We start from the raw sequence: 27,440 nt of genomic DNA, 5'->3' as shown, positions 1-27,440 counted from the left end.
ACCCATGGAAAAGTACTGGAGAACAGTAGGCTGGCTACCCAGGGAAAAGTACTGGAGAGCAGTAGGCTGGCTACCCAGAGAAAAGTACTGGAGAGCAGTAGGCTGGCTACCCAGAGAAAAGTACTGGAGAGCAGTAGGCTGGCTACCCAGAGAAAAGTACTGGAGAACAGTAGGCTGGCTACCCAGAGAAAAGTACTGGAGAACAGTAGGCTGGCTACCCAGAGAAAAGTACTTGAGAACAGTAGGCTGGCTACCCAGGGAAAAGTACTGGAGAACAGTAGGCTGGCTACCCAGGGAAAAGTACTGGAGAACAGTAGCCTCACATCAGTCAAAGCACAATTTGCTGATAGATGACAATTCACAAACGGCCATTCTGAGTGAAGAAATGCAACTGAAGAACGAAATGAGTCTGATGCCGAGCAGACATTACAATAAGAAGCATTGTAGATCTGAATTTACAAAACACAGGAAGTTTTATCTTTCTGCATTAGGGCGACACCTAAGATTAACTTGCTCGTTATCTAAGTACGTGGCTGAATGAACAACGTCACGGTGCATCATATTGTGTGAGCTTTCTGCTGTGTTTGAGGTGTCAAAGCCCGTTGAATGAGTTATCTGTACAGCTGCCACTGCAGCTTGATTTCCTCTCCGTTCTGGGCCGTCTGCTTCTCCCCATCTCCTCAGAACAGCGCGGCCCGTTGCCCTAGCGACGCCACACAGACCGTGTCCTTCAGACAAGCATGCCATCAAAACTTTGTGCAAATTAATGTCTCTCGTTCATATTCGTTTGTAAAATGTCTAAACTCAAACATATAATTTCGGTAGCTCCTATCTATACATGTATAACTTTATGAGCTGCATTGCCTGCCTTCGCAATTTGTTTATTTTTGTTTGCACTCGTTAGCATATTTTGCTAGCAATATTTTGCTGTTTACTTGTGCTAATTTTGTTATTCTGCTAATAGACGCCCAATGGGCTTCTTTGCATTTTTGTGTACTAAGCCAGTAGTACCCTAAATCCCGGTGTGAGAGAAGGACGGTATGAGGATGACAATCTGGAAACCGCCCAACTCTACTATAGATATTCCAATACAGCCATCTAGTTTATCCCCTGAATGGTAACTTGTTAACTCGCCATATTGACGTAATTTGGCTAGTTGCCTAACAACAATTTGACTTGGTCCCTCAGTCAATGTCGTCTATCAGCATCAATCCTGATTAAACCCTTACTAAAAATGTTGAAAGGGGAAGCCAACTTCACTAGATAGGCCTGGTTTGGTGGGAGAAAAACTACATTAGGTCTACCGGTAGCTAGCAATGTAAACACTTTCATAAGGTAGCTAACAGAGTAAACATTATCATCAGGTAGCTAGCAATATAAACATTATCAGCAGGTAGCTAGCAATGTAAACATTATCATCGGGTAGCTAACAGAGTAAACATTATCATCGGGTAGCTAACAGAGTAAACATTATCAGGTAGCTAGAAAAGTAAATATCAGATAACAGTACTTGGCGAATTCGTCCTCCTGCTGCTTGACAGGCAGAGCCCACAAAGGATGGGAAATGAACCTAAAACCACTCATAACAGGCAAGTATATTTCACTTATTTCAGATCACTCAAATCCAATTAATGGTGGCCAATATTGATCGATATTATGAGGCTCCCCTCACATATCTCAAGTTAAATGACCAGTTGATGTTTACTGATGAAAAGCATGCAGTTCCTTGCTGTAGAACTCTGATAGAGATAAACATGGAATAATGGGATGTGCTGTTCTGACTCTGCTCTTTAAGAGGTGCTGATATTACAACCAAAAAGTTCATATATTTAACAATCCCTTGAAAACGGCACCTTACCTGTCCACAGCTGTAATCAGTAACGTAGGTTTTGGATTACCTAAACTCCTTAACGTAATCGGATTATTTTCTGTTACTTTTGGATTACTTCCCCTTAATTTGTTTCATTTGTCCATTGTTGATTAAATGTTTTGTATATAAGCAATACAATTTTCAAGATACAGAAGTTCCAAAATACAGAAATATAGCAGGAATGATGTAACACGCATCACACTGGGTTTTAGAAAAGGATCCATCAAAGACATCTGGTGTGTCATCATAGTGGTCTCTGATTGGTGGTCATCATCTGGTGTGTCATCATAGTGGTCTCTGACTGGTGATCAGACTCTCTCAGGTGAAACAAACAAACACCTTTTTTCAATGGTGAATTGAATGTCACAGAAACCGAAAGGTGTCTAAATGCATTTCTTTCACTCACAAACATCCTTTCTGAATTTTAAAGTAATCTAGTTTTTCAAAAGTATGTAATCTGATTACAATATTTTAGCTGGTATTGTAATTGATTAAACAAAATTGTAAATCAGATTACATGTACTCAGTTACTCCCCAAAACCTGCTCCTCTCACACCCATCTTTAAACTCGCTCTTCAATAACAAAATGTATGGTGTCCTTTTGTTCTGCAGTGTCATTTTAGTTATTTTACTGAATACTGAGTGGAAACTATCTGAGAGGCAGATCAAAAATGTTCGTCTTGAAGAGAAACAACTAAAAACACCAGGCTGGTCCACATCTATTAAGTTATTCCAGCACACAAATTGAATATTTTCTACTCAAGTGCAGCATTGCTGATTTGTAATATCTGTCAGTCTCTCGACTGGAGTGATGTCAACGCTGTTTTTAATTTCCACCCGGCCCTCCACTGTACTTTGTGGCCAATGTCCTATGCTCCTTACGGGTAGCTACTTACTGGGAGCTGCTGGGCCTGTGGTGGTGACGTCCTGCAGGGGGTGAGGAGGCTCTGAGGGCAGCAGTCCTGCGCCACCTCTGGTTTGTCACTGTAACGTCTCGTGCTGCTGAGCCTGTCGCTAACTCTGAGGGAGAGTCCCATGTCCTTAGCACCAGCTCGGAGTCTCTGGTGTCCAGATCTGAACGGCCTCGGTGGCACTGCCCTCCAAGCTGCTCATGGCCATCACAGACCTGTCACAGGGAGAGAAGAAAGAGGTCAGGGGGGGTCAGGACCCTCAGAGAACACTGATGGAACGGGGTTATAGGTCGCTGACAGTGACAGGGCTGACATGGACAGACAGAGTCCAGGGGATATCACGTGTGTGAGTGGGAGAGAGAAAAATGGGGAGAGAGAGAGAGACAGGGAAAGAGACAGAAAGCGATATTGTGGCTGTGCATGCCTATGTATAAAACAGGTTTCATCCATCAGAGCCATTGGGTGCATGGAGGGTCGTGTTAAACCCACTGTCGTGCCAGTTATGTAAAACAGAGCAGCGTTACATATTCAGGAATAACAGCCGTGAATGAACAGAAGATAACACTTTATCAAAACCCTATGATGTTTAGAATACCAATTCTGGAGTGGACACTGACAGACATGTCATTCCCCACATGGACGCTTCACATGGACGGTAACAGAAGGGCTGTCACAGATTCTCCATCTTCAGTCAGAAGGGCTGTCACAGATTCTTCAGTCAGAAGGGCTGTCACAGATTCTTCAGTCAGAAGGGCTGTCACAGATTCTTCAGTCAGAAGGGCTGTCACAGATTCTCCATCTTCAGTCAGAAGGGCTGTCACAGATTCTCCATCTTCAGTCAGAAGGGCTGTCACAGATTCTCCATCTTCAGTCAGAAGGGCTGTCACAGATTCTCCATCTTCAGTCAGAAGGGCTGTCACAGATTCTTCAGTCAGAAGGGCTGTCACAGATTCTCCATCTTCAGTCAGAAGGGCTGTCACAGATTCTCCATCTTCAGTCAGAAGGGCTGCACAGATTATCCATCTTCACAGATTCACAGATTCCATCTTCAGTCAGAAGGGCTGTCACAGATTCTCCATCTTCAGTCAGAAGGGCTGTCACAGATTCTCCATCTTCAGTCAGAAGGGCTGTCACAGATTCTCCATCTTCAGTCAGAAGGGCTGTCACAGATTATCCATCTTCAGTCAGAAGGGCTCTACATCTTCCCCCATGTTCTTCTACTCCAACCTTCCTCCCGGTCCCAGAGCCCAGTGCCATCTACCGGGCAGAGCGCCCGCCACAGTAAGCTCTCTCTGGCAACCAGTAGGCAGTCCTGTCTCCACACAGTCCCGTCTCCTCCTAGTCCCAGAGCCCAGTGCCATCTACCGGGCAGAGCGCCCGCCACAGTAAGCGCTCTCTGGCAACCAGTAGGCAGTCCCGTCTCCCCTTAGTCCCGCCTCCTAGTCCCAGAGCCATCTACCGGGCAGAGGGCCCGCCACAGTAAGGTCTCTGGCAACCAGTAGGCAGTCCTGTCTCCACACAGTCCCGCCTCCTGATCCCACACAGTCCCGCCTCCTGATCCCACACAGTCCCGCCTCCTGATCCCACACAGTCCCGCCTCCTGATCCCACACAGTCCCGCCTCCTGATCCCACACAGTCCCGCCTCCTGATCCCACACAGTCCCGCCTCCTGATCCCACACAGTCCCGCCGGGCCAGTGGGAAGCAGACCCATGCATGCTGCCAGATAAAAGGTCAAGTGGTGGATTCCTGCTCACTTTATAATCCTTTTCACCTCACCCTCACCCTACCTCACCTTGCTGTGCATGCAGATCCTGGTTTGACAGTAAACTGCAGACACTACTAGACCAAAGGTAACTTCCAGTCTGGCAGTCAGCAGCAACACAAAGAGAGGTGTGGAACTTCACATAACTAGACTACAGTCAGCCCTACTAGCTGGTGACACCAGTAGAACTCAACCAACCAGAAAGACAGCAAGAGAGATTCTGGCCCCAGACACAAGCTGCATTAGGAGTCAGAGCTGTGCAGCACGGACAGGGAGGAACAGCAGGGCTGAGCTCGCTGCTGAGTTCAGGAGATCACAATGTCAGTGTCAGTTCTGTGTCGGGGACAGTCTGTGTGACACATGGGGGAGGGGGTGTCAGGGACAGGGGGCTTAATGCATGCAGATGGAACGCAGTGTGACACACACACACACAAATAAACACTGGCAGGCACAAACAGACCAGAAGTCTACACGTACCCAAGAAGACACACACACAGCCCAGTGGAATCCTCTGGGTCTCCTGTTGCTGAGCAGCTCCTCTGTATTTGACAACAGAATCGGAGGCTCTGAGTTGATCTGAGTGGTTGAACCGTAAAGAGCCTCTTCACAGTCCCTTTAACTCCATTCCCCACGGTACAAACGCACCCATACTGCCTGCCTATAGAAGTGGGGAATAAGTGCCTAAGCCTTTTTCCACGCTACACTTTTCACTTTTCCCACGAAAATGTATTCTCAAAAACCTACAATGAGGTCAAAAGGGCACAGCCACTCTGCCAGACAGGGGAATGGGAGCTAACTAATCATATGCCGGCTGTAAATGGACCACTCAATGACAATTATGTTAGCACAGCGAATATGAAATTGCTCCTGTGGAATGCCATTCTGATTGCACGCACAGACAGGGCGGTACACACTAGGCTTGGGCAGTACCCCCCCCCCCATGCCCAAGTGCTGGGGGGAGTAAAAGCAGGGGGGAGCAAGCAAGAGGAGAGACTCTCTCCCTCCCAGACTGTGTATAGGAGGATGGAACAATTCAAGAGCAGAGAAAAGCAGCCAGAGCCATCCATCCAACATACTGTGTAGCTAACAGACAGACACATCCATGAGGCGGTCTTCTCCAGCTCGACAGTCACACAGAAAAACAACAGTGGAAAAGCATAGAAAAATCAAATGCATTGCGTAACCAACCACCAATTCCCAGGAATAGTAATACCGTTTACTTTAAGCCTAATAAATGAGATTGATAACCAGTGTGTTGAACAGGGTAAATAAGGCCGTACCCCGGTCAGAGCCACGTCTGATAAGGAGAGTTATTGATTACAGAGAGCTGATGATAATTGAGACTTAAGCCCTCTGGGGTATAAAAGTGCAGACTAAAAAGGTATTAATTTCATCGCTCAGCGTCAATTACAGGTAAATGTGTTTAACAAGTCACATAAGTTGCATGGACTCACTTTGCGTGAAATAAGTGTTAAACGTGATTAGTTGAATGACCGTCTCATCTCTGTAACCCACACATACCAATAATTGTAAGGTCACCTCAGTCGAACAGTGAATTTCAAACACAGATTCAACCACAAAAACCAAGGAGATTTTCCAATGCCTCTCAAACCAGGGCAAATAAAAGCAGACATTGCATATCCCTTAGAGCACGTTGAAGTTATTAATGACACTTTGGATGATGTATCAACACACCCAGTCACGACAAAGACACAGGCGTCCTTCCTAAGCCAATTGCCGGAGAGGAAGGACACCGCTCTGGGATTTCACCATGAGGACAATGGCTACTTTAAAACAGTTACAGAGTTTAATGGCTGTGACAGGAGAAAACTGAGGATGGATCAACAACATTATAGTTACTCTACAATACTAACCTAAATGACAGAGTGAAAAAAAATCATGCAAAATCTTATTTAAAAAAACAAATACTAAACATGCATCCTATTTGCAACAACGTACTAAAATAGTACTGCAAAAAAAATTGACAAAGCAATTAACTGTTTGTCCTGAATACAAAGTGTTATGTTTAGGGCAAATAGTGGTGGCTGCATCATGTCATGGGTATGCTTGTAATCGTTAAGGACTGGGGAGTTATTTAGGATTTTTTTTTTTAAAGAGCTAAGCACAGGAAAAATCCTAGAAGAAAACCTGGTTTAGCCTGGTTTCTCCCAGTGGAGATGAATTCACCTTTCAGCAGGACAATAACCTAAAACAAGTTGACTCAAATCTATGGCAAGACCTGAAAATGTTTGTCTAGCAATGATGAACAACTAATTTGACAGAGCTTGAAGAATTATGAAAATATATGTATCTATTTAAAATGGGCAAATGTTGCACAATCCAGGTGTGGAAAGCTCTTGGAGACTTACCCAGAAAGACACACAGCCGTAATCGCTACCAAAGGTACTTCTACAAAGTAATGACTCTGGGTGTGTGAATACTTACGTAAATTACATATTTCAGTATTTTATTTACAATAAATTAACTAACATTCCTAAAAACATATTTTCATTGTTATTATGGGGGTATAGAGTGTAGATGGGTGAGATTTAAAAAAAAAAATCCCTTTTGAATTCCATCTGGAACAAAATGTGGAATAACTCAAGGGGTATGAATACTTTCTGAAGGCTCTGCACATCACACTAGTGGAGGCAGTCATTAAAAACCCATTTGTAATAACAGAAACACCTGCAGAAACAATATACTGAGGAGCAGAAATGCAAGCTGTGCAGAGACAACGCAACACAAGCCTCTTAATGGCTTATCTATGGTAATTAGTGTGCTGATGAAAGAAAGCCAGGCCAAGACACAACGGTAATCAGAACACAGCCCCTGTTCACCAACACATTGCAGTGTTTCCCCTAGGATTTTTTTCAGCAGCGGTGGCAAAGTGTCAAGACATTTTGGGAATTTTAGATTCTCCCTGATTGTTAGTTCTCAAAGATGATCTTATTGATACATTTTATTGCCCCTTTATATTTTCTACATACTTTATATCTGGTTTTAGTTGTTTAGGTTTAAACGGAAAACGTTTTCCTATCCCGAAAAGTATATATATATTGTTTTTTATTTGTAGTGAAGGCCACGATTTAGCAGTGTCGGTGTGTTGCTGCTAAATTCATATTGGGGATTCACTGAACACAGTCTACAGATCCCCTGTTCCCCAACACACTGAACACAGTCTACAGATCCCCTGTTCCCCAACACACTGAACACAGTCTACAGATCCCCTGTTCCCCAACACACTGAACACAGTCTACAGATCCCGGAAGGTTCCCCAACACACTGAACACAGTCTACAGATCCCCTGTTCCCCAACACACTGAACACAGTCTACAGATCCCCTGTTCCCCAACACACTGAACACAGTCTACAGATCCCCTGTTCCCCAACACACTGAACACAGTCTACAGATCCCCTGTTCCCCAACACACTGAACACAGTCTACAGATCCCCTGTTCCCCAACACACTGAACACAGTCTACAGATCCCCTGTTCCCCAACACACTGAACACAGTCTACAGATCCCCTGTTCCCCAACACACTGAACACAGTCTACAGATCCCCTGTTCCCCAACACACTGAACACAGTCTACAGATCCCCTGTTCCCCAACACACTGAACACAGTCTACAGATCCCCTGTTCCCCAACACACTGAACACAGTCTACAGATCCCCTGTTCCCCAACACACTGAACACAGTCAACAGATCCCCTGTTCCCCAACACACTGATCCCCTGTTCCCCAACACACTGAACACAGTCTACAGATCCCCTGTTCCCCAACACACTGTTCCCCAACACAACACAGTCAACAGATCCCCTGTTCCCCAACACCCCAACACACTGAACACAGTCTACAGATCCCCTGTTCCCCAACACACTGAACACAGTCTACAGATCCCCTGTTCCCCAACACACTGAACACAGTTCCCCCCCAACACACTGAACACAGTCAACAGATCCCCTGTTCCCCAACACACTGAACACAACACAGTACAGATCCCCTGTTCCCCAACACACTGAACACAGTCAACAGATCCCCTGTTCCCCAACACACTGAACACAGTCACAGATCCCCAACACACTGAACACAGTCTACAGATCCCCTGTTCCCCAACACACTGAACACAGTCACAGATCCCCGGTTCCCCAACACAGATCCCCTGTTCCCCAACACACTGAACACAGTCTACAGATCCCCTGTTCACCAACACACTGAACACAGTCTACAGATCCCCTGTTCCCCAACACACTGAACACAGTCAACAGATCCCCTGTTCCCCAACACACTGAACACAGTCAACAGATCCCCCACTGAACACAGTTCCCCCCAACACACTGAACACAGTCTACAGATCCCCTGTTCCACAGTCAACACACTGAACACAGTCAACACAGATCCCCTGTTCCCCAACTGAACACTGAACACAGTGAACACAGTCAACAGATCCCCTGTTCCCCAACACACTGAACACAGTCTACAGATCCCCTGTTCCCCAACACACTGAACACAGTCAACAGATCCCCTGTTCCCCAACACACTGAACACAGTCAACAGATCCCCTGTTCCCCAACACACTGAACACAGTCAACAGATCCCCTGTTCCCCAACACACTGAACACAGTCTACAGATCCCCTGTTCCCCAACACACTGAAACAGTCTACAGATCCCCAACACACTGAACACAGTCTACAGATCCCCTGTTCCCCAACACACTGAACACAGTCTACAGATCCCCTGTTCCCCAACACACTGAACACAGTCTACAGATCCCCTGTTCCCCAACACACTGAACACAGTCAACAGATCCCGTTCACCAACACACTGAACACAGTCTACAGATCCCCTGTTCCCCAACACACTGAACACAGTCTACAGATCCCCTGTTCCCCAACACAGTCAACAGATCCCCTGTTCCCCAACACACTGAACACAGTCAACAGATCCCCTGTTCCCCAACACACTGAACACAGTCTACAGATCCCCTGTTCCCCAACACACTGAACACAGTACAGATCCCCAACACAGTCTACAGATCCCCTGTTCCCCAACACACTGAACACAGTCAACAGATCCCCTGTTCCCCAACACACTGAACACAGTCTACAGATCCCCTGTTCACTGAATGCAGTGCTGTGCATCCTTTGGAAACTGAGCCCTTATCGTCACCAGATAAACCCTGTAGCTTAAATGGTCAAAGAAATTCACAACCGTAGCTTTGAACATATTGTAGAAGACTGGTGTGATTTTTAACTGTGTCTCAATAGGATCATATTGTAGAAGACTGCTGTGATGTTTAACTGTGTCTCAATAGGATCATATTGAAAACATAGCCACCAAAACTGAACCTCCACAATAAATCACGGCTTTCAAAAATTAAGCTCAAGGTCTAAGACAGTAACAGACAGATGATTGAGAACCCAGCACAATGTCTGAATGATTCAAGTCTGAAAAGGCTACCAAAAGCCTTAGTAGCTATTATCTGGCACTTAAACCATTACTCCTGATTGTCCAATGTGCTCCTTCCTTCACCAAATACAAACTCTTTGGTAAGGACAGAAACAAAGACCTACCTGCCACATAGTAGCCCTCCTTATGTTCATTGCAAGCTGTTGGAGGAGTCCGTAGTACCCAAGGCAGCATTGGTTGAGGAGGACGTAGCTGCTCGGAGCGACTCGCTCCCTGCAGCAGTCTCACACAGCCTCCTATCGTCGTGGGTTTGTGTGTGTGTGTGTCTACCTGCCAGAGTCCCTCAGTAGGCGCCTGACAGTCAGTGACTCGCCCCAGCCTCAGAGACAGCACCAAATCAACAGCTGGCCCCTGTGATGTCAGCTCTAGCTCAGCCACTCACAGCATCCCGCCTCGCTGCACCCAGGCAGAGAGGCAGGCAGGAAGCACATCTCAGAGGAGCGCGCGGCTGAGGAGGCTAAATTGGGCACTTTCTTCATTACTGATTCTGCTGCCCTGCCATGCGCTTACACCAGAGGAGGGAGGCGAGGGACAAAGGAAAGGAGTAGGGAGACAGAGGGAGAGAGTAGGGAGACAGAGAGGAGACAGAGAGGAGGAGAGAGACAGAGAGGAGAGAGAGAGAGACAGAGAGAGAGAGAGAGTAGGGAGACAGAGAGAGAGAGAGAGAGTAGGGAGACAGAGAGAGAGGAGACAGAGAGAGAGAGGGAGAGAGAGGGAGACAGAGGGAGAGAGAGAGAGTAGGGAGACAGAGAGAGAGAGAGAGAGGGAGACGAGAGAGGAGACAGAGAGAGAGAGAGAGAGACAGGAGACAGACAGAGAGAGAGAGAGAGAGTATGGGAGAGAGAGAGATGGGAGAGAGAGAGAGAGAACAGGAGACAGATGGGAGGGGATGGATGAGAGAGAGAGAGAGTAGGGAGACAGAGAGGAGAGAGAGAGAGAGATGTAGGGAGACAGAGAGGAGAGAGAGAGAGTAGGGAGAGAGAGAGAGAGAGTAGGGAGACAGAGAGCAGAGAGAGAGAGAGAGTAGGGAGACAGAGAGGAGAGAGAGAGGAGACAGAGAGAGAGAGAGAGACAGAGAGGAGAGAGAGAGAAGGACAGAGAGGAGAGAGAGAGTAGGGAGACAGAGAGGAGAGAGAGAGTAGGGAGACAGAGAGGAGAGAGAGAGTAGGGAGACAGAGAGGAGAGAGAGAGTAGGGAGACAAGTTTTCATAGCAATCGGAAATCAGGGAGACAGAGAGGAGAGAGAGACAGTAGGGAGACAGAGAGGAGAGAGAGAGTAGGGGGAGAGAGAGAGAGTACCTGGGAGTCTGGAGACAGAGAGAGAGAGAGAGAGTAGGGAGACAGAGAGAGAGAAATCAATAGTATATAGAGACAGAGTAGGGAGACAGAGAGGAGAGAGTAGGGAGACAGAAGACAGTTTGGGCTGCCTGGCTCATTGCAAACTAATTTACCAGACTTTTATGTAATTATTATGTGCAATGTAACAGGAATATTTAGACTAATGGATGCCACACGATAGATAAATTGGAACAGTTCTGTATTTCACTGAAAGAATAAAATGTTTTGTTTTCGAAATTATAGTTTCCGGATTTGACCATATTAATGACCTAAGGCTCGTATTTCTGTGTGTTACATTATAATTAAGTCTATGATTTGATAGAGCAGTCTGAGCGGTGGTAGGCAGCAGCAGGCTCGTAAGCATTCATTCAAACAGCACTTTCGTGCGTTTGCCAGCAGCTCTTCGCAATGCTTCAAGCATTGAGCTGTTTATGACTTCAAGCCTTTCAACTCCCGAGATTAGGCTGGCAATACTAAAGTACCCATTAGAACATCCATTAGTCAAAGGTATATGAAATACAAATGGTATAGAGAGAAATAGTCCTATAATAACTACAACCTAAAACGTTTTACCTGGGAATATTGAAGTCTCATGTCAAAAGGAACCACCAGCTTTCATATGTTCTCATGTTCTGAGCAAGGAACTTAAACTTGAGCTTTTTTACATGGCACATATTGCACTTTTACTTTCTTCAACACGTTGTTTTTGCATTATTTAAACCAAATTGAACATGTTTCATTATTTATTTGAGAATAAATTGATTTTATTGACGTATTAATTAAGTTAAAAGTGTTCATTCAGTATTGTTGTAATTGTCATTATTAACATATATAATATATATATATATTTTTAAATAAAATCGGTCGATTAATCGGTATTGGCTTTTTTCTTGGTCCTCCAATAATCGGTATTGAAAAATCATAAAAATCGGTCAACCTCTACTATATACGGACTCAAATCCTTGGCCACTTTAATAGACGGATCACAAGTCACTTTAAATAATGTTTACATATCTTACATTACTCATCTCATATGTATATACTGTATTTTATACCACCTATTGCATCTTGCCTATACCGCTCGGCCATCAATCATCCATATATTTATATGGACATATTGTTATTCCATACCTTCACATTTGTATGTATAAGGTAGTTGTGGAACTGTTAGATTACTTGTTAGATATTACTGCACTGTCGGAACTAGAAGCACAAGCATTTCGCTACACTCGCATTAACATCCGCTAGTCATGTGTATGTGACCAAATACACTTTGATTTGGATTTGAACTAGTTAGCTAGCTAGCGATGAGCGGCAAACAAGATTTAGGCCAAACTTGCCAAGACAAACTAGCGGTTGGCAGATGTAAGAAACACAAATGTAATTATAGAACGCTAGGGGATTTACATTAAGAAGTGAAAATGAAAACAGCATCGTTGTCATTAACATTTTTGCATGTGCTACATTGACCATGCAAACTGAACGCAAGTGTCTCGTGGTCAAGCAACAACAAATGGGGCTCGATGGGGCTAGGTCTGTGTGGAAAGCAGCATGGATAGATGGAGAGCAGAGAGAGACGACTTTACACACGGTGTATCCCATTTAACAAACCAAACATTCAATACAGTTATAGAAGGTAAAGTAAAAACCCAAACCGGTCTGTGCATCAATACTGGTATATCCTAAAATACGGTGTACCGCCCAGCTCTACAACTAACCACAGAAAATATGCTCAAGTCAATTGTAGTATGTTACAGTGCTACTAATTAATGGAGACGTTCAGGGTGATCATAAAACGTAGTTATAGGGGAAATCGGGTGTTATTTGTTCCAATCCCTTAAAAACTGAAGTAAATAATAGATGCTTTCAGGGTAGGAGGAAAGCTCTCCCTGTCCCTTAGCAACAGACACGGGTGACAACTGATCTGATCACATTTTTCACTACAGTTACAAGTCCACCAACTGAAGTAGCTTCGCCACCAACACGGTCACTGAATCTCATAAACCCAACAGCCTCGCTAACTGCCAGTAATCTCCTTTGATGCAGCCAATTGATAAACAAAGAGGAATCAATCACGTTGCAATGTTCACCGTGTCAAGCTGTGAAACCGGATGGGCCTCCCTACGTTACTGACGTCTGTCTGACAATGTCACGAGGAGGAAGTTGGATAAGAACATAAAGCATTTAGTGTACAATTTCATCATGATTTCCCTCCCCCCTCCACCACACACAAATGCACAGACGCACGCTGGCGCGTGAGCACACACACCTGAGTAATTAAAGAAGAAATGACACAGAATCAGGCTATTCAATATTCTGAATTTACACCCCTAATTCGGACATAAATCAAGAGTTGTGTCACTGCACTCCTAACGGCAGAGCCTCCAGCAATGAAAGCCAAATCGGTGAGCCTCGTCTCAGAATTATTAATGGCAGCACTAGACAACCAGGATAGATAGTTCATAACTCAGGCAGGAAGTGTGCCTCCTTGACTTTATAACTAGACATTAAATACAATACGGCAGTGAAATGTATACAACTGTAGCCTAGCATAAGTCACTGTCAAACCCAGCTATAGTCCTGTTTAAAAAAACAATAGAACTCCTCATCAAACAAGCCCACAGTGGGGTTCTGCATCTAGTTATCAGCTAACTGGAGCCTTTCCTCTTTGATTAACCAACTCCAACGCCAGACAAAAAAGGGACCACTATTTCAACAAAACTGCGGTGTCTCGGCAACGCTTCATACATTAGCCTATTAGGCGTTGCGTTTTAATTTGCTGTGAGAAGTGACGGATGTGCTTAGTTAGGCTATATTTCCCCTCCGAGTTCTCACTTTATGGCAATAGCATAACACTATCCTAATGAGCCTCCCTTGGGTTGAACAGACAGCAGGGAAACACTCCTGTAGTAGACTCTGCATCCTCATTATATAAGCGGTAGGAAGGACACTGAGCTGACACGTCACCCATTTACTTTAGTAGAATAAAACACTTCATCACACCAGCCAAGCCAATGGTCGGCACCATAATTACTGCAGGTACGTCTATGTTTTTACCTTTATTTAGCTAGGAAAGTCAGTTAAGAACAAATTATTTTTTACAATGATGGCCTACACTGGCAAAACACGGATGAAGCTGGGCCAATTGTGCGCCACCCTATGGGACTCCAGCCGGTTGTGATACAGCCTGGATTCAACCCAGGGTGTCTGTAGTGACGCCTCAAGCACTGAGATGCAGTGCCTTAGACTGCTGCACCACTCGGGAGCCCAGGTATGCCTGCATAGAGAGATCCCAGCAAATTGGCAATCAAATTACACGTTATTGGTGGCATGATAGTGATTGAACATTAATACATTCCCTACTTTAGAATGAAAGTCTGAAGACAAGCCCTGTCCGTGACTGTTCTTTCAGCACTCATCCCTCTGACAAGAGGAATAGCAAGAGATATGAGGACAGCTGAACATGATACATGAAGAGAAGTGTCATGCAGAATATGTCAAACACAATTAGCCCAACTAGTTAGTGGGGCTTTAGCGTCATGACATGCCTTGAAATAAGATGTTGTCCACGCTCCAATTATGAACTGCACCAGAGCTCGAGGACTATGTGAAGGAGTGTTTTGTTTGTGTATTGTAAACGGACACCTCTTGTGGATCTTCTCAACAGGTACCTCGGACTGGGGAGCAACGTTGTTCTCTCCACCATTTTAGCATGTTATTTATTCTCACGCTGACATATACAGGCTGGTGAACGTGGACCATTGCCATTAGCGGACAGTTAACGCGAAAACAAAGTTACTTCAAAAGGCACGAACTGCAGGGTATAACGTTAGTGTTCCTTAATTCTACCAACTAGAGATAACTATAAGTGTTATTTCAAACATGTATATTTAGTTTGTACAGAGGTATCATTCCTGCATGTCTAAAAATGCATAGCTAACTAGCTAGGTACTATTGTTAACTAGCCAACAGCGAGTTTGCAAAGCTAACTAGTTGTTGATGAGGCAAACGAGCAGGCCTTGCTTCGGGGGAAGCTAGGTATGTTAGCCAACCACGATAAATGATAACTATTTTAGCTAACTAGCTCGTTACCAATGACTTTGTATTAAAATCAAGCCATCCAAACACAACTCTTACCTGTGCCAAATTGATATTTGAATTCGTTTGAGTTTAGCTAGCTAGCCAACAAGCTAGTTAGCTAACGTAGCCCTTCAGCTCGACAAATTATTCCGACCTTAGCTAGTTAGCTAACTAAGCTAGCTAAATTTGCCACTAAAATGGTCATTTGATAACCTAACTACACAAATTCACCGTTAATCCCCACAAAGAACGTGTGCGAATAAACAAACACATGTTGTCTTACCAGAAACGTTGACAAAAACAGAATGATTTATAAAAACAGCTGCGTGTGGCCACGGAAAAGATCAGTGTGTAGCCGCAACAGACCGAGGCTAACATTCGGCACAAGACGAAACGGCAAATCCGGGAAATTGGAGAGTACAGCAGGAAGCACCGGGACTGACAGTCTGCCCAGCAAATCCGAATGAGCGTCCAGTGATCGTTCTACTGTAGGGGTCATGTACTACTAAAATTAGATGTATTGAGCATGCTTTTGAGTCTGATAGAAAAGTTGATATGAATTTGAAATCACTTAGAAAAGTATCGTTGGAATTATTTAAAATTTTTTAAACAGCTTTTTAGTCAAGATTCTAGAAAGTTGCAGGCTTCTTATCTTGAACGCAACTCCTATGGAATCCGCTACGCAAACTACGTTGTTGCTGTCAAAGTTTCCCGCGAAACTACTGCACATGCAAATCTGTATCAAAACATTTCTGCTTTGGTGGTCTGTATCCTCTTACTAATGTATTTTTTTCAAACTAACAAGTGCAAAGCCTTAGCATGTATAATCTCTTGTACATTTGAAGTGGGTTGAGTTGTAGCTAAAAACGTGGATGGGAATTTGCTGTGCATAGCTAGCTAGTTAGCTAACGTTACCGTGGAAGTTAATGTAACCGTATTTGTCAGAGTACCTTTGTAACCATCCTCCTGTATCCCTATTCTTCCTAGCATCAAGTCCTCTCGTTCTCTGTCTTACCTTAACAGATATCCTTGCACTGGGTAACCCAGTAGTCTCTTAGCACCTTACCAATAAGAGCAGAGAAGCGGTCATCTCGTGGCAGTACAGCAGCCTGCTCCTGATATTGTCGCAGGTAAATCCATGCCTTGAGATGACAGTTGAGCTGAGACATGGTGCATCACCATGAAGGCATTTTAGTCATTTAGCAGACGCTCTTATCCATCTTACATTAGTTGGTGCATACATTTTCATACTGGCACCCGTGGGAATCGAACCCACATGGAGCCAAATTTGAGTAGTGCCTCATTTTTTTGCAAAATGCCAAAGCCAGACCAGATGATTAATTGTCAGCCAGGGTTGGTCTTTCTTCTTACTGTTGTTTTTTCGCTCTCTCTTTTCATTCTCTGCAAAGGCATCTAAAAGTCAAGACGGGCCATGAGTGAGGTCCAGGATAGGGATTGTGATCCCCAGAACTCCCATGTTGACAAGAGATGGGACAGTCAGTTGTCAGTCCTCCCAGACAAGCTACAACAGAGACTGATGCCATTCCAAAAGGAGGGAGTCAAATTTGCCCTATCAAAGAATGGAAGGTAGGTGGTTGTTAGTGAATCAAGCCCTTTTTACATCAACAGCTTTGTCACAAAGTACTGTACAGTAACCTGGCCAAGGCCCCAAATAGTAAGCAGAAGCACAGTTTGTGCTCACTTTATTCGCCAAGTCATTTTTACTTTAAAAGCAAACAAAAATAGTTAAAATACACATTTTAACTATTTTTGTTTTTGCTTTTAAATGTGTATTAAGCCTGTAGCCTGAATCACCTCAGCCTCACACAATGTGAGCAGCAGAAGAAAAAGCCAGCCAGAGCCAGACTACTTGTCCGTCCATCCAGCCAGTCAGTCAGTCAGTCAGTCAGTCAGTCAGTCGATCAGTGGATGTAAGAATCCCAGGAGACAGGCAGTCAGTGACAGTCAGGTCAGAGTAGTCAGCCTGAGCAGTAGATGAATACAGGGACAGTAGAAGTGCTGTACTGTGAGGATGAGTCATCCAGTCAATATGTTGGAGACATCAATGTGACCGTAAACACTATCTGGGCTTTGTAGGGTTCTGTGTACGGCCTCTCCATGGAGACGAGTGATGCAAGCTGTTAGCGATCAGGAGAGCCAGGTGCTGTGTTGGAGTTGTTGTAGGGGGACCAGAGGCTGAGACAGATCAGAGCAACACACACATTGACTGCCAAGTTTGGTTAATCTTTTAGGACACCCTCAGTGGACAGAGGTTGACATGTTTGTATTGAAGAACTCTAGCTAATAGTTATAAATTATACAGACTCTTCAAATCGAGAATCAGGTTGTTTGATTGCCCACCTCGCATAAATTTGTAGCCTGGTTTGGAATTAAGTTGATGCCAATTTATTTGATTTATTATTTGTATTTATTTATTTTATTATTTGTAATGCAATTTAGAAGGGCTGGGAGCCTGATAGTGTCAGGCTCCCAGATACTAATCTTCTTATGATAATGTAGTGTCAGTTCCATTGCATTTCACTCGGGCATAATGTCAGTTACATTGCATTTCACTCAGGCATAATGTCAGTTACATTGCATTTCACTCAGGCATAATGTCAGTTACATTGCATTTCACTCAGGCATAATGTCAGTTACATTGCATAATTCCACAGTTCCATTGCATTCCAGGCATAATGTCAGTTACATTGCATTCCACTTCAGGCATAATGTCAGTTACATTGCATTCCACTCCACTTGGGCATAATGTCAGTTGCATTCCACTTGGGCATAATGTCATTGCATTCCACTTGGGCATAATGTCAGTTACATTGCATTCCACTTGGGCATAATGTCAGTTACATTGCATTCCACTTGGGCATAATGTCAGTTCCATTGCATTCCACTTGGACATAATGTCAGTTCCATTGCATTCCACTTGGACATAATGTCAGTTACATTGCATTCCACTTGGGCATAATGTCAGTTACATTGCATTCCACTCGGACATAATGTCAGTTACATTGCATTCCACTCGGACATAATGTCAGTTACATTGCATTCCACTCAGGCATAATGTCAGTTGGCTTAAACATTCTATTTGAATGAGGTTGTGCGAAGTACATCACATGCCATCTAACTAAAGCGTTATTGTAAGTGTCTGCCGGGGCCACTTGTAAGGGTTGCCACGCCGACGCTGGTGTTACAACAGATCAATAGACAGATAGACTGTGTTGTTGCTTCTCTTGCCTGAGCTTCAAAATCACTGTGCAATTCAATACCACAGCCGATGTTGATGTGTTACAACAGATCAATAGACAGATAGACTGTGTTGTTGCTTCTCTTGCCTGAGCTTCAAAATCACTGTGCAATTCAATACCACAGCCGATGTTGATGTGTGCATCAAATCCCCGGACCCCAACACTGATCCCCAACACAGATCCCCAACACACAACTGGTCCCCGATGATATTCTCAGTTTGGATGTCATGTGTGATTTGTCACATCCTTAGCCAATAGATTTAAAGATATGACTTTAAAATAAGTTTAAACTACCCCCTCCTTATTTTATGATATAAACAGTGTTTCATTTGAGATGGGGGGGGTGTAAATGTCAGCCAGGCGTTTGCTTTGCTGAGCCAGACTAAGCAGAAACAGCTCTACATCAATTATACAGGCTTATTATTGAATTAATAACAAAATGCTGATTCATCACGATGCAGTGACGAGGAACATGTGACAAGTATGTAAAATAGCTTCATTTTCATGCTGACAGAGGCCTAGTGAATGACTTAGCTTAATGATCCTAGAGCTTGTAGATCTGATAGGATTAGTGAGGTGTGTTCCCATTCAAAAAAAAAGTTTTATTGTTTTCACATGCACAAGTACAGTGAAATGAATTTTTTTTTGCTAACTCTAAACCCAACAATACAGTAATCAATAACTGTGTAATACTAAAAAGAACATAAGGTTGGTGATATTAAAAGATGGGTACAGGTCCCAGAAAAAGAATCCCGCTACTTAAATAGCCTACCTGCCCGTTGATAAGAAAGCATGAATAATATGAATGTATGGTAATGTATGAGCCTCAGGGTAAGTCGTCGAGTCTATGCTCCATTCATTGAAGACAAGACAAAAGACTTAAATGATTGTGTGGAAGGTCAACGACCCCGCCTCCATCCCGGGAGGAAGAGCTACGTTTACAGACATCTTGGTGCTGGTGGGTTTCACAGATAACATTAAAAAGTTGTTCAACGTGCTGTTGTCAAGCAACGGTGGCAGTCAGAGCATCCTCCATGAAACCAGCTGTCTGGCTGAACGGGCCTCCTATTCCCTGTACAGTGCATTACTTTTGACAACAGCCTGGGATAAAAAGGAGTGCACGACATAGGGAACAGGGTGCCTTTTGGGATGCACCCAGGTTATTGAAAGAAGAATGATTAATGTGTGGAGAAATGGAAAGACCTGGCTGAAAGGAGCCTCTCTCTCTGTCTTTCACCCTCTGTTTTCTCTCTCTCTCTCTATCTCTCCCTCCCTCCCTCGCTCCATCTCTCTACTCCCATTGTGTGTGTCTGCATTATGCTGGTTGAGCAGAGTGGGCTGGCAATTAGAAGAAACACCAGTGGAAGGTGCTCATTAATCATGCTGTTCAACTGAAGGGGAGGGAGGGGGATCACAACTGCTTTTCTCATGGGTAGACTAGCTCTACCTACCTGGGCTACGTTTTGAATACAACATGTCACGATCATTGCAGACTAGCTCTACCTACCTGGGCTACGTTTTGAATACAACATGTCACGATCATTGCAGACTAGCTCTACCTACCTGGGCTACGTTTTGAATACAACATGTCACGATCATTGCAGACTAGCTCTACCTACCTGGGCTACGTTTTGAATACAACATGTCACGATCATTGCAGACTAGCTCTACCTACCTGGGCTACGTTTTGAATACAACATGTCACGATCATTGCAGACTAGCTCTACCTACCTGGGCTACGTTTTGAATACAACATGTCACGATCATTGCAGACTAGCTCTACCTACCTGCAGGCTACCGTTTTGAATACAACATGTCACGATCATTGCAGACTAGCTCTACCTACCTGGGCTACGTTTTGAATACAACATGTCACGATCATTGCAGACTAGCTCTACCTACCTGGGCTACGTTTTGAATACAACATGTCACGATCATTGCAGACTAGCTCTACCTACCTGGGCTACGTTTTGAATACAACATGTCACGATCATTGCAGACTAGCTCTACCTACCTGGGCTACGTTTTGAATACAACATGTCACGATCACAGATCTACCTTGCAGAATACAACTCACGATCATTGCAGACTACCTACCTGGGCTACGTTTTGAATACAACATGTCACGATCATTGCAGACTAGCTCTACCTACCTGGGCTACGTTTTGTCAATACAACATGTCACGATCATTGCAGATTGCAGCTCTACCTACCTGGGCTACGTTTTGAATACAACATGTCACGATCATTGCAGACTAGCTCTACCTACCTGGGCTACGTTTTGAATACAACATGTCACGATCATTGCAGACTAGCTCTACCTACCTGGGCTACGTTTTGAATACAACATGTCACGATCATTGCAGACTAGCTCTACCTACCTGGGCTACGTTTTGAATACAACATGTCACGATCATTGCAGACTAGCTCTACCTACCTGGGCTACGTTTTGAATACAACATGTCACGATCATTGCAGACTAGCTCTACCTACCTGGGCTACGTTTTGAATACAACATGTCACGATCATTGCAGACTAGCTCTACCTACCTGGGCTACGTTTTGAATACAACATGTCACGATCATTGCAGACTAGCTCTACCTACCTGGGCTACGTTTTGAATACAACATGTCACGATCATTGCAGACTAGCTCTACCTACCTGGGCTACGTTTTGAATACAACATGTCACGATCATTGCAGACTAGCTCTACCTACCTGGGCTACGTTTTGAATACAACATGTCACGATCATTGCAGACTAGCTCTACCTACCTGGGCTACGTTTTGAATACAACATGTCACGATCATTGCAGACTAGCTCTACCTACCTGGGCTACGTTTTGAATATCATTGCAGACATCTCACGTTTTGAATACAACATCATTGCAGACTAGAATACAACATGTCAAGATCTACCTACCTGCCTGCTACGTTTTGGATCATTGCAGACTAGCTCTTTGAATATACAACATGTCACGATCATTGCAGACTAGCTCTACCTACCTGGGCTACGTTTTGAATACAACATGTCACGATCATTGCAGACTAGCTCTACCTACCTGGGCTACATTTTGAATACAACATGTCACGATCATTGCAGATCATTGCAGACTCAGCATTGCAGACTACCTACCTGGGCTACGTTTTGAATACAACATGTCACGATCATTGCAGACTAGCTCTACCTACCTGAATACAACATGTCACGATCATTGCAGACTAGCTTTTGAATACAACATCACGATCACGATCATTGCAGACTGGTAGCTCTACCTACCTGCCGTTTTGAATCTGATCATTGCAGACTAGTTAAATTTGAATACAACATCACGATCATTGCAGAGTAATTTGAATACAACATGTCACGATCATTAACAGACGCTCTTATCCACAGAGACTTACAATCAGTCCATTCTACTACAGAAGCCCAAACGACCACGAACAGCCATGATAATCATAATTAGGAGCCTAAAACCTATTTCAATATACAGTGTATTCTGAAAGTATCCAGACCCTTTGACTTATTCTAAAATTGATTACATAGTTTTTTCCCCCTCATCAATCTACCCATAATACCCCTAGCTCTACCTACCTGGGCTACGTTTTGAATAATAATGACAAAGCAAAAACAGATTTTTAGAAATGTTTGAAAATGTATTAAAAATATAAAAAAAAAAAAACAGATATCAAATGTACACAAGCATTCAGTATTCAGTACTTTGTTGAAGCACCTTTGGCAGTTTTGATTACAACATCGAGTCTTGTTGGGTATGATGCTACAAGCTTGGCACACCTGTATTTGGGAGTTTCTCCCATTGTTCTCTGCAGATCCTCTCAAGCTCTGTCAGATTGGATGTCACGATCATTGCAGACTAGCTCTACCTACCTGGGAGCTTCACTGCACAGCTATTTTTAGGTCTCCCCAGAGATGTTTGATCGGGTTCAAGTCCGGGCTCTGGCTTGGCCACTTGAGCATTCAGAGACTTGTCCCGAAGCCACTCCTGCGTTGTTTTGGCTCATTGTGCTTAGGGTCGTTGTCCTGTTGGAAGTTGAACCTTCACTCTGGAGCAGGTTTTCATCATGGATCTCTCTGTACTTTGCTCTGTTCATCTTTCCCTCGACCCTGACTAGTCTCCCAGTCACTGCCACAGAAAAACCTCCCCACAGCATGATGCTGCCACCACCATGCTTCACCGTAGGGATGGTGCCAGGTTTCCTCCAGACATGACACTTGGCATTCAGGCCAAAGAGTTTTATCAGATCAGAGAATCTTGTTTCTCATGGTCTGAGAGTCCTTAAGGTGCCTTTTGACAAACTCCAAGCGAGCTGTGATGTGCCTTTTACTGAGGAGTGGCTTCCATCTGGCCACTCTACCATAAAGGCCTGATTTGGTGGAGTGCTGCAGAGATGGTTGTCCTTCTGGAAGGTTCTCCCATCTCCATACAAGAACTCTGGAGCTCTGTCAGAGTGACCATTGGGATCTTGGTCACCTCCCTGATCAAGGCCCTTCTCCCCCAAATGTTCAGTTTGACTGGTCGGTCAGCTCTAGGAAGAGTCTTGTTGGTTCCAAACTTCTTACATTTAAGAATGATGGAGGCCACTGTGTTCTTGGGGACCTTCAATGCTGCGGAAATGTTTTGGTTTTCTATCCACAGGGAAGGGGTCTGAATACTTTCCGAATGCACTGTAGCTACTATCTGAAAAATAAATGCTAGCAAGAGTGTTGGTGGAATCCGTCATGAACAGGGAGGTGTGGATAAAAGCCTGTTTTGTAAAGGCTGGTGGAGGGAACAGGCTAACGGCGTATAACCTTGTGAGCAGGGTAATAAAACTGTCATCATTGATCTGTGGAGCTACTACACTTAGAATTGCAAAGGGAGGAAGCTGTGGTGGGATTATGTTTTGCCTGGCAGTGGCTCTGTCGTATCCAACTGATGGACAGACCTGAATGGAAATCATACCTCTTATCTGTGCTGATATTTCTTATGTCATAATACATTTAGCAATATCAACTTGATTCTCAGTTTGAAATGGGGACCATAGTCTAGGCTATATTGTTACTGCATACTCACTAGACTTATATATACACACTACAGGGCCTTCAGAAAGTATTCATACCCCTTGACTCATTCCACATTTTGTTGTGTTAGTGTTACGTTCCCCAGCAAGAATGACGCTCAAACAGAAAGGGGAACTAACAGAGTCACTGACAACAGCCTAAACAGGTGAGGTTCAGGAGGGGTTCTGAAGGACACTCATGGGGGTGTCCACTGAAAGTTGACTAGCAACAACTGGGGACTTAAAAGACACCCACCATGAACGCCCACTAAATTTGCCCAAGAAGAGGCAAACAAAAGGACAATCCCACACAACTTAAAGACAGGGAACAAACTAAACATCAGATGAAGGAATGTTTGTGTAAAAATCACAATCGGGAGCGCCAACTGAAGGTGTTAACCTTTAGTCGAGAGTTTCAAGTCCTTTGGTGATGGTGTTTTTGGAGCATGCTAGTTTGTTGGTGATGTGGACACCAAGGAACTTAACTCTCGACCTGCTCCACTGCAGCCCAGTCGACGTTAACGGGGACCTGTTCGGCCCTCCTTTTCCTGTAGTCCACGATCAGCTCCTTTGTTTTGCTCACATAGAGGGAGAGTGTGTGGTGCCAGGACAACAACGTTCGGTCTCTGACCTCCTCCCTATAGGCTGTCTCATCGTGGTTGATCAGGCCTACCACTGTTGTGTCGTCAGCAAACTTAATGATGGTGTTGGTGTCATGCTTGGCCACGCAGTCGTGGGTGAACAGGGAGTACAGGAGGGGACTAAGCACACACCCCTGCATGCCACATAACATGATGCCGCCACCACCATGCTTCACGGTAGGGATGGTGTTAGACGGGTGATGCGCTGTTCCTGGTTTTCTCCAGACGTAGCGCTTTGCATTCAGGCCGAAGAGTTAAATTTCAGTCTCATCAGACCACAGAATCTTTTGCCTTATGATCTGAGTCTCAGGTGCCTTTTTGCAAACTCCAGTCCTGCTGTCAAGTGCCTTTTTTCTTCAGGAGTGGCTTCCGTCTGGCAACTATCCCATAAAGCCCAGATTGGTGAAGTGCTGTAGATACACAGTTGTTCTTCTGGCATGTTCTCCCATCTCAGTCAAGGAACTCTGTACTTTTGTCGGTGGTCATTGAGTTCTTGGTCACCTCTCTGACCAAGGTCTTTCTTGTCCAGTTTGTTCAGCTTGGTCAGACGGCCAGCTGTAGACAGAGTCTGGGTAGTTCCAAGGTCCTTGTCCAGTTGTTCAGTTTGATCAGACGGCCAGCTGTAGACAGTCTGGGTAGTTCCAAGGTCCTTCTTGTCCAGTTGTTCAGTTTGGTCAGAGGGCCAGCTGTAGACAGAGTCTGGGTAGTTCCAAGGTCCTTCTTGTCCAGTTGTTCAGTTTGATCAGAGGGCCAGCTGTAGACAGAGTCTGGGTAGTTCCAAGGTCCTTCTTGTCCAGTTGTTCAGTTTGATCAGAGGGCCAGCTGTAGACAGAGTCTGGGTAGTTCCAAGGTCCTTCTTGTCCAGTTGTTCAGTTTGATCAGAGGGCCAGCTGTAGACAGAGTCTGGGTAGTTCCAAGGTCCTTCTTGTCCAGTTGTTCAGCTTGGTCAGACGGCCAGCTGTAGACAGAGTCTGGGTAGTTCCAAGGTCCTTCTTGTCCAGTTGTTCAGCTTGGTCAGAGGGCCAGCTGTAGACAGAGTCTGGGTAGTTCCAAGGTCCTTCTTGTCCAGTTGTTCAGCTTGGTCAGAGGGGCAGCTGTAGACAGAGTCTGGGTAGTTCCAAGGTCCTTCTTGTCCAGTTGTTCAGTTTGATCAGAGGGCCAGCTGTAGACAGTCTGGTTAGTTCCATAATTGTCTCAATGATGGAGACCACTGTGCTCTTGGAATCAATTGTTTTATACCCTCCCCCAGATATATGACTCATGACAATTCTATCTTGGAGCTCTACGGACAGTTCCCTGGACTTCAGGGGATAGTTCCTGCTCTGACATGCACTGTCATCTGTGTGACCTTAGAAAGAAACCCACCTGTCTATATATGTCCAAACAATTGAATTGGCCACAGGTGGACTCCAGCCAAGTTGTGGTGACGTCTCATCGTTGATCAAAGGAAATTGGATGCACCTGAGCTCATTTGGGTGTGTCATAGCAAAGGGGTGTGAATACTTACAGTGTGTAAATTTAGATATTTCTGTATTTAATTTTCAGTAAATTAGCAACTTTCTAAAAACATGTTTTTACTTTGTCATTATGGGTATTGTGTGTAGATGGGTGAGAGAAATTCAGGCTGTAACACAACAAAATGTGGAATAGGTCAAGGGGTCTGAATACTCCCTGAAGACACTGTACATACATACTCACTCACTACATTGACACTCCCACAAAACCCACACACATTCATATACACTACTTATGCTAACACACACACACCGACACAACACAAACACACACACACACACTTTTACACTCATCATTGTTACTGCTACTCTGTTATTTATTTTACTCTTATTATCTATCCTGATGTCTAGTCACTTTACCGTGCCTTTATGTACATATCTACCTCAAATACCTTATTATTATCTATCCTTGTCTAGTCACTTTACCCTCACATATTTACCCTACCTCTGCACATTGATCTAGTACTGGTACTTCCTGTATATGTGCACATATCTGGTACTGGTACCTCTGCACATTGATCTGGTACTGGTATAGCTTCCTGTATATAGCTGCACATTGATCTGGTACTGGTACTTCCTGTATATAGCTGCACATTGATCTGGTACTGGTACTTCCTGTATATAGCTGCACATTGATCTGGTACTGGTACTTCCTGTATATAGCTCCACATTGATCTGGTACTGGTACTTCCTGTATATAGCTGCACATTGATCTGGTACTGGTACATTGATTCCTTGTATATAGCTGCACATTGATCTGGTACTGGTACTTCCTGTATATAGCTGCACATTGATCTGGTACTGGTACTTCCTGTATATAGCTGCACATTGATCTGGTACTTCCTGTATATAGCTCCACATTGATCTGGTACTGGTACACCCTGTATATAGCTGCACATTGATCTAGTACTGGTACTTCCTGTATATAGCTGCACATTGATCTAGTACTGGTACTTCCTGTATATAGCTGCACATTGATCTGGTACTGGTACTTCCTGTATATAGCTGCACATTGATCTGGTACTGGTACTTCCTGTATATAGCTGCACATTGATCTGGTACTGGTACTTCCTGTATATAGCTGCACATTGATCTAGTACTGGTACTTCCTGTATATAGCTGCACATTGATCTGGTACTGGTACTTCCTGTATATAGCTGCACATTGATCTGGTACTGGTACTTCCTGTATATAGCTGCACATTGATCTGGTACTTCCTGTATAACTCCATTCTTGTGTATTTAATTTGTCTTGTGTTACAATTTTTAATTAGTATTATTATTTTTAAACTGCGTTGTTGGGAAGGGCTCAAACGAGCATCACACGGTAAAGTCTACACCTGTTGTATTCGGCGCATGTGACCAATCCATTTTGATTTGATTGCTAGTGCAATATTGCGTGAATACATGGAAGTATTCTATGTCCTCCACTCTCAACCCCCCCATCGTTCTCTTCTCTGTTTCAGGTGTATGATCGCAGATGAGGTAAGCCCTGAAGCACACACAACCCAACTCCCCAGTCCTATCAAAC

At 44.3% G+C, this 27,440-nt stretch overlaps 2 protein-coding genes across 9 annotated transcripts in view; one reads left to right on the top strand and one right to left on the bottom strand.

The window, feature by feature from the left end:
- LOC135530774 (R3H domain-containing protein 1-like) overlaps positions 1-15,849 on the bottom strand; it is a 54,022-nt gene extending 38,173 nt beyond the window's left edge. For 2 of the 8 annotated variants that reach the window (XM_064958961.1, XM_064958960.1), the window contains exons 1-2: positions 15,720-15,842; positions 2,767-2,996 (exon numbers count right to left, since the gene is read on the bottom strand). The gene's annotated coding sequence lies outside the window, so the exon portion shown is untranslated. Of the gene's footprint in view, positions 1-2,766; positions 2,997-10,122; positions 10,573-15,719 lie in introns of those variants that run through there. The other 6 variants (XM_064958962.1, XM_064958957.1, XM_064958955.1 and 3 more) reach the window with 6 other exon arrangements.
- Positions 15,850-15,896: 47 nt separating this feature from the next.
- The window catches only part of LOC135530773 (DNA annealing helicase and endonuclease ZRANB3-like), a 35,816-nt gene continuing 24,272 nt past the window's right edge, over positions 15,897-27,440 (top strand). The window contains 4 exon segments of the mRNA XM_064958954.1: positions 15,897-16,199; positions 16,460-16,566; positions 16,846-17,023; positions 27,376-27,394. Of these exon segments, the coding sequence (XP_064815026.1) occupies positions 16,869-17,023; positions 27,376-27,394 (174 nt within the window). The 5' untranslated portion in view covers positions 15,897-16,199; positions 16,460-16,566; positions 16,846-16,868.

The sequence above is a fragment of the Oncorhynchus masou genome, unplaced genomic scaffold, assembly GCF_036934945.1.
Source record: "Oncorhynchus masou masou isolate Uvic2021 unplaced genomic scaffold, UVic_Omas_1.1 unplaced_scaffold_1415, whole genome shotgun sequence".
NCBI classification, from domain to species: Eukaryota; Metazoa; Chordata; class Actinopteri; order Salmoniformes; family Salmonidae; genus Oncorhynchus; species Oncorhynchus masou.
Note: the sequence above shows the minus strand (reverse complement) of the source record. Positions and strands in the feature narration are given on the sequence as shown.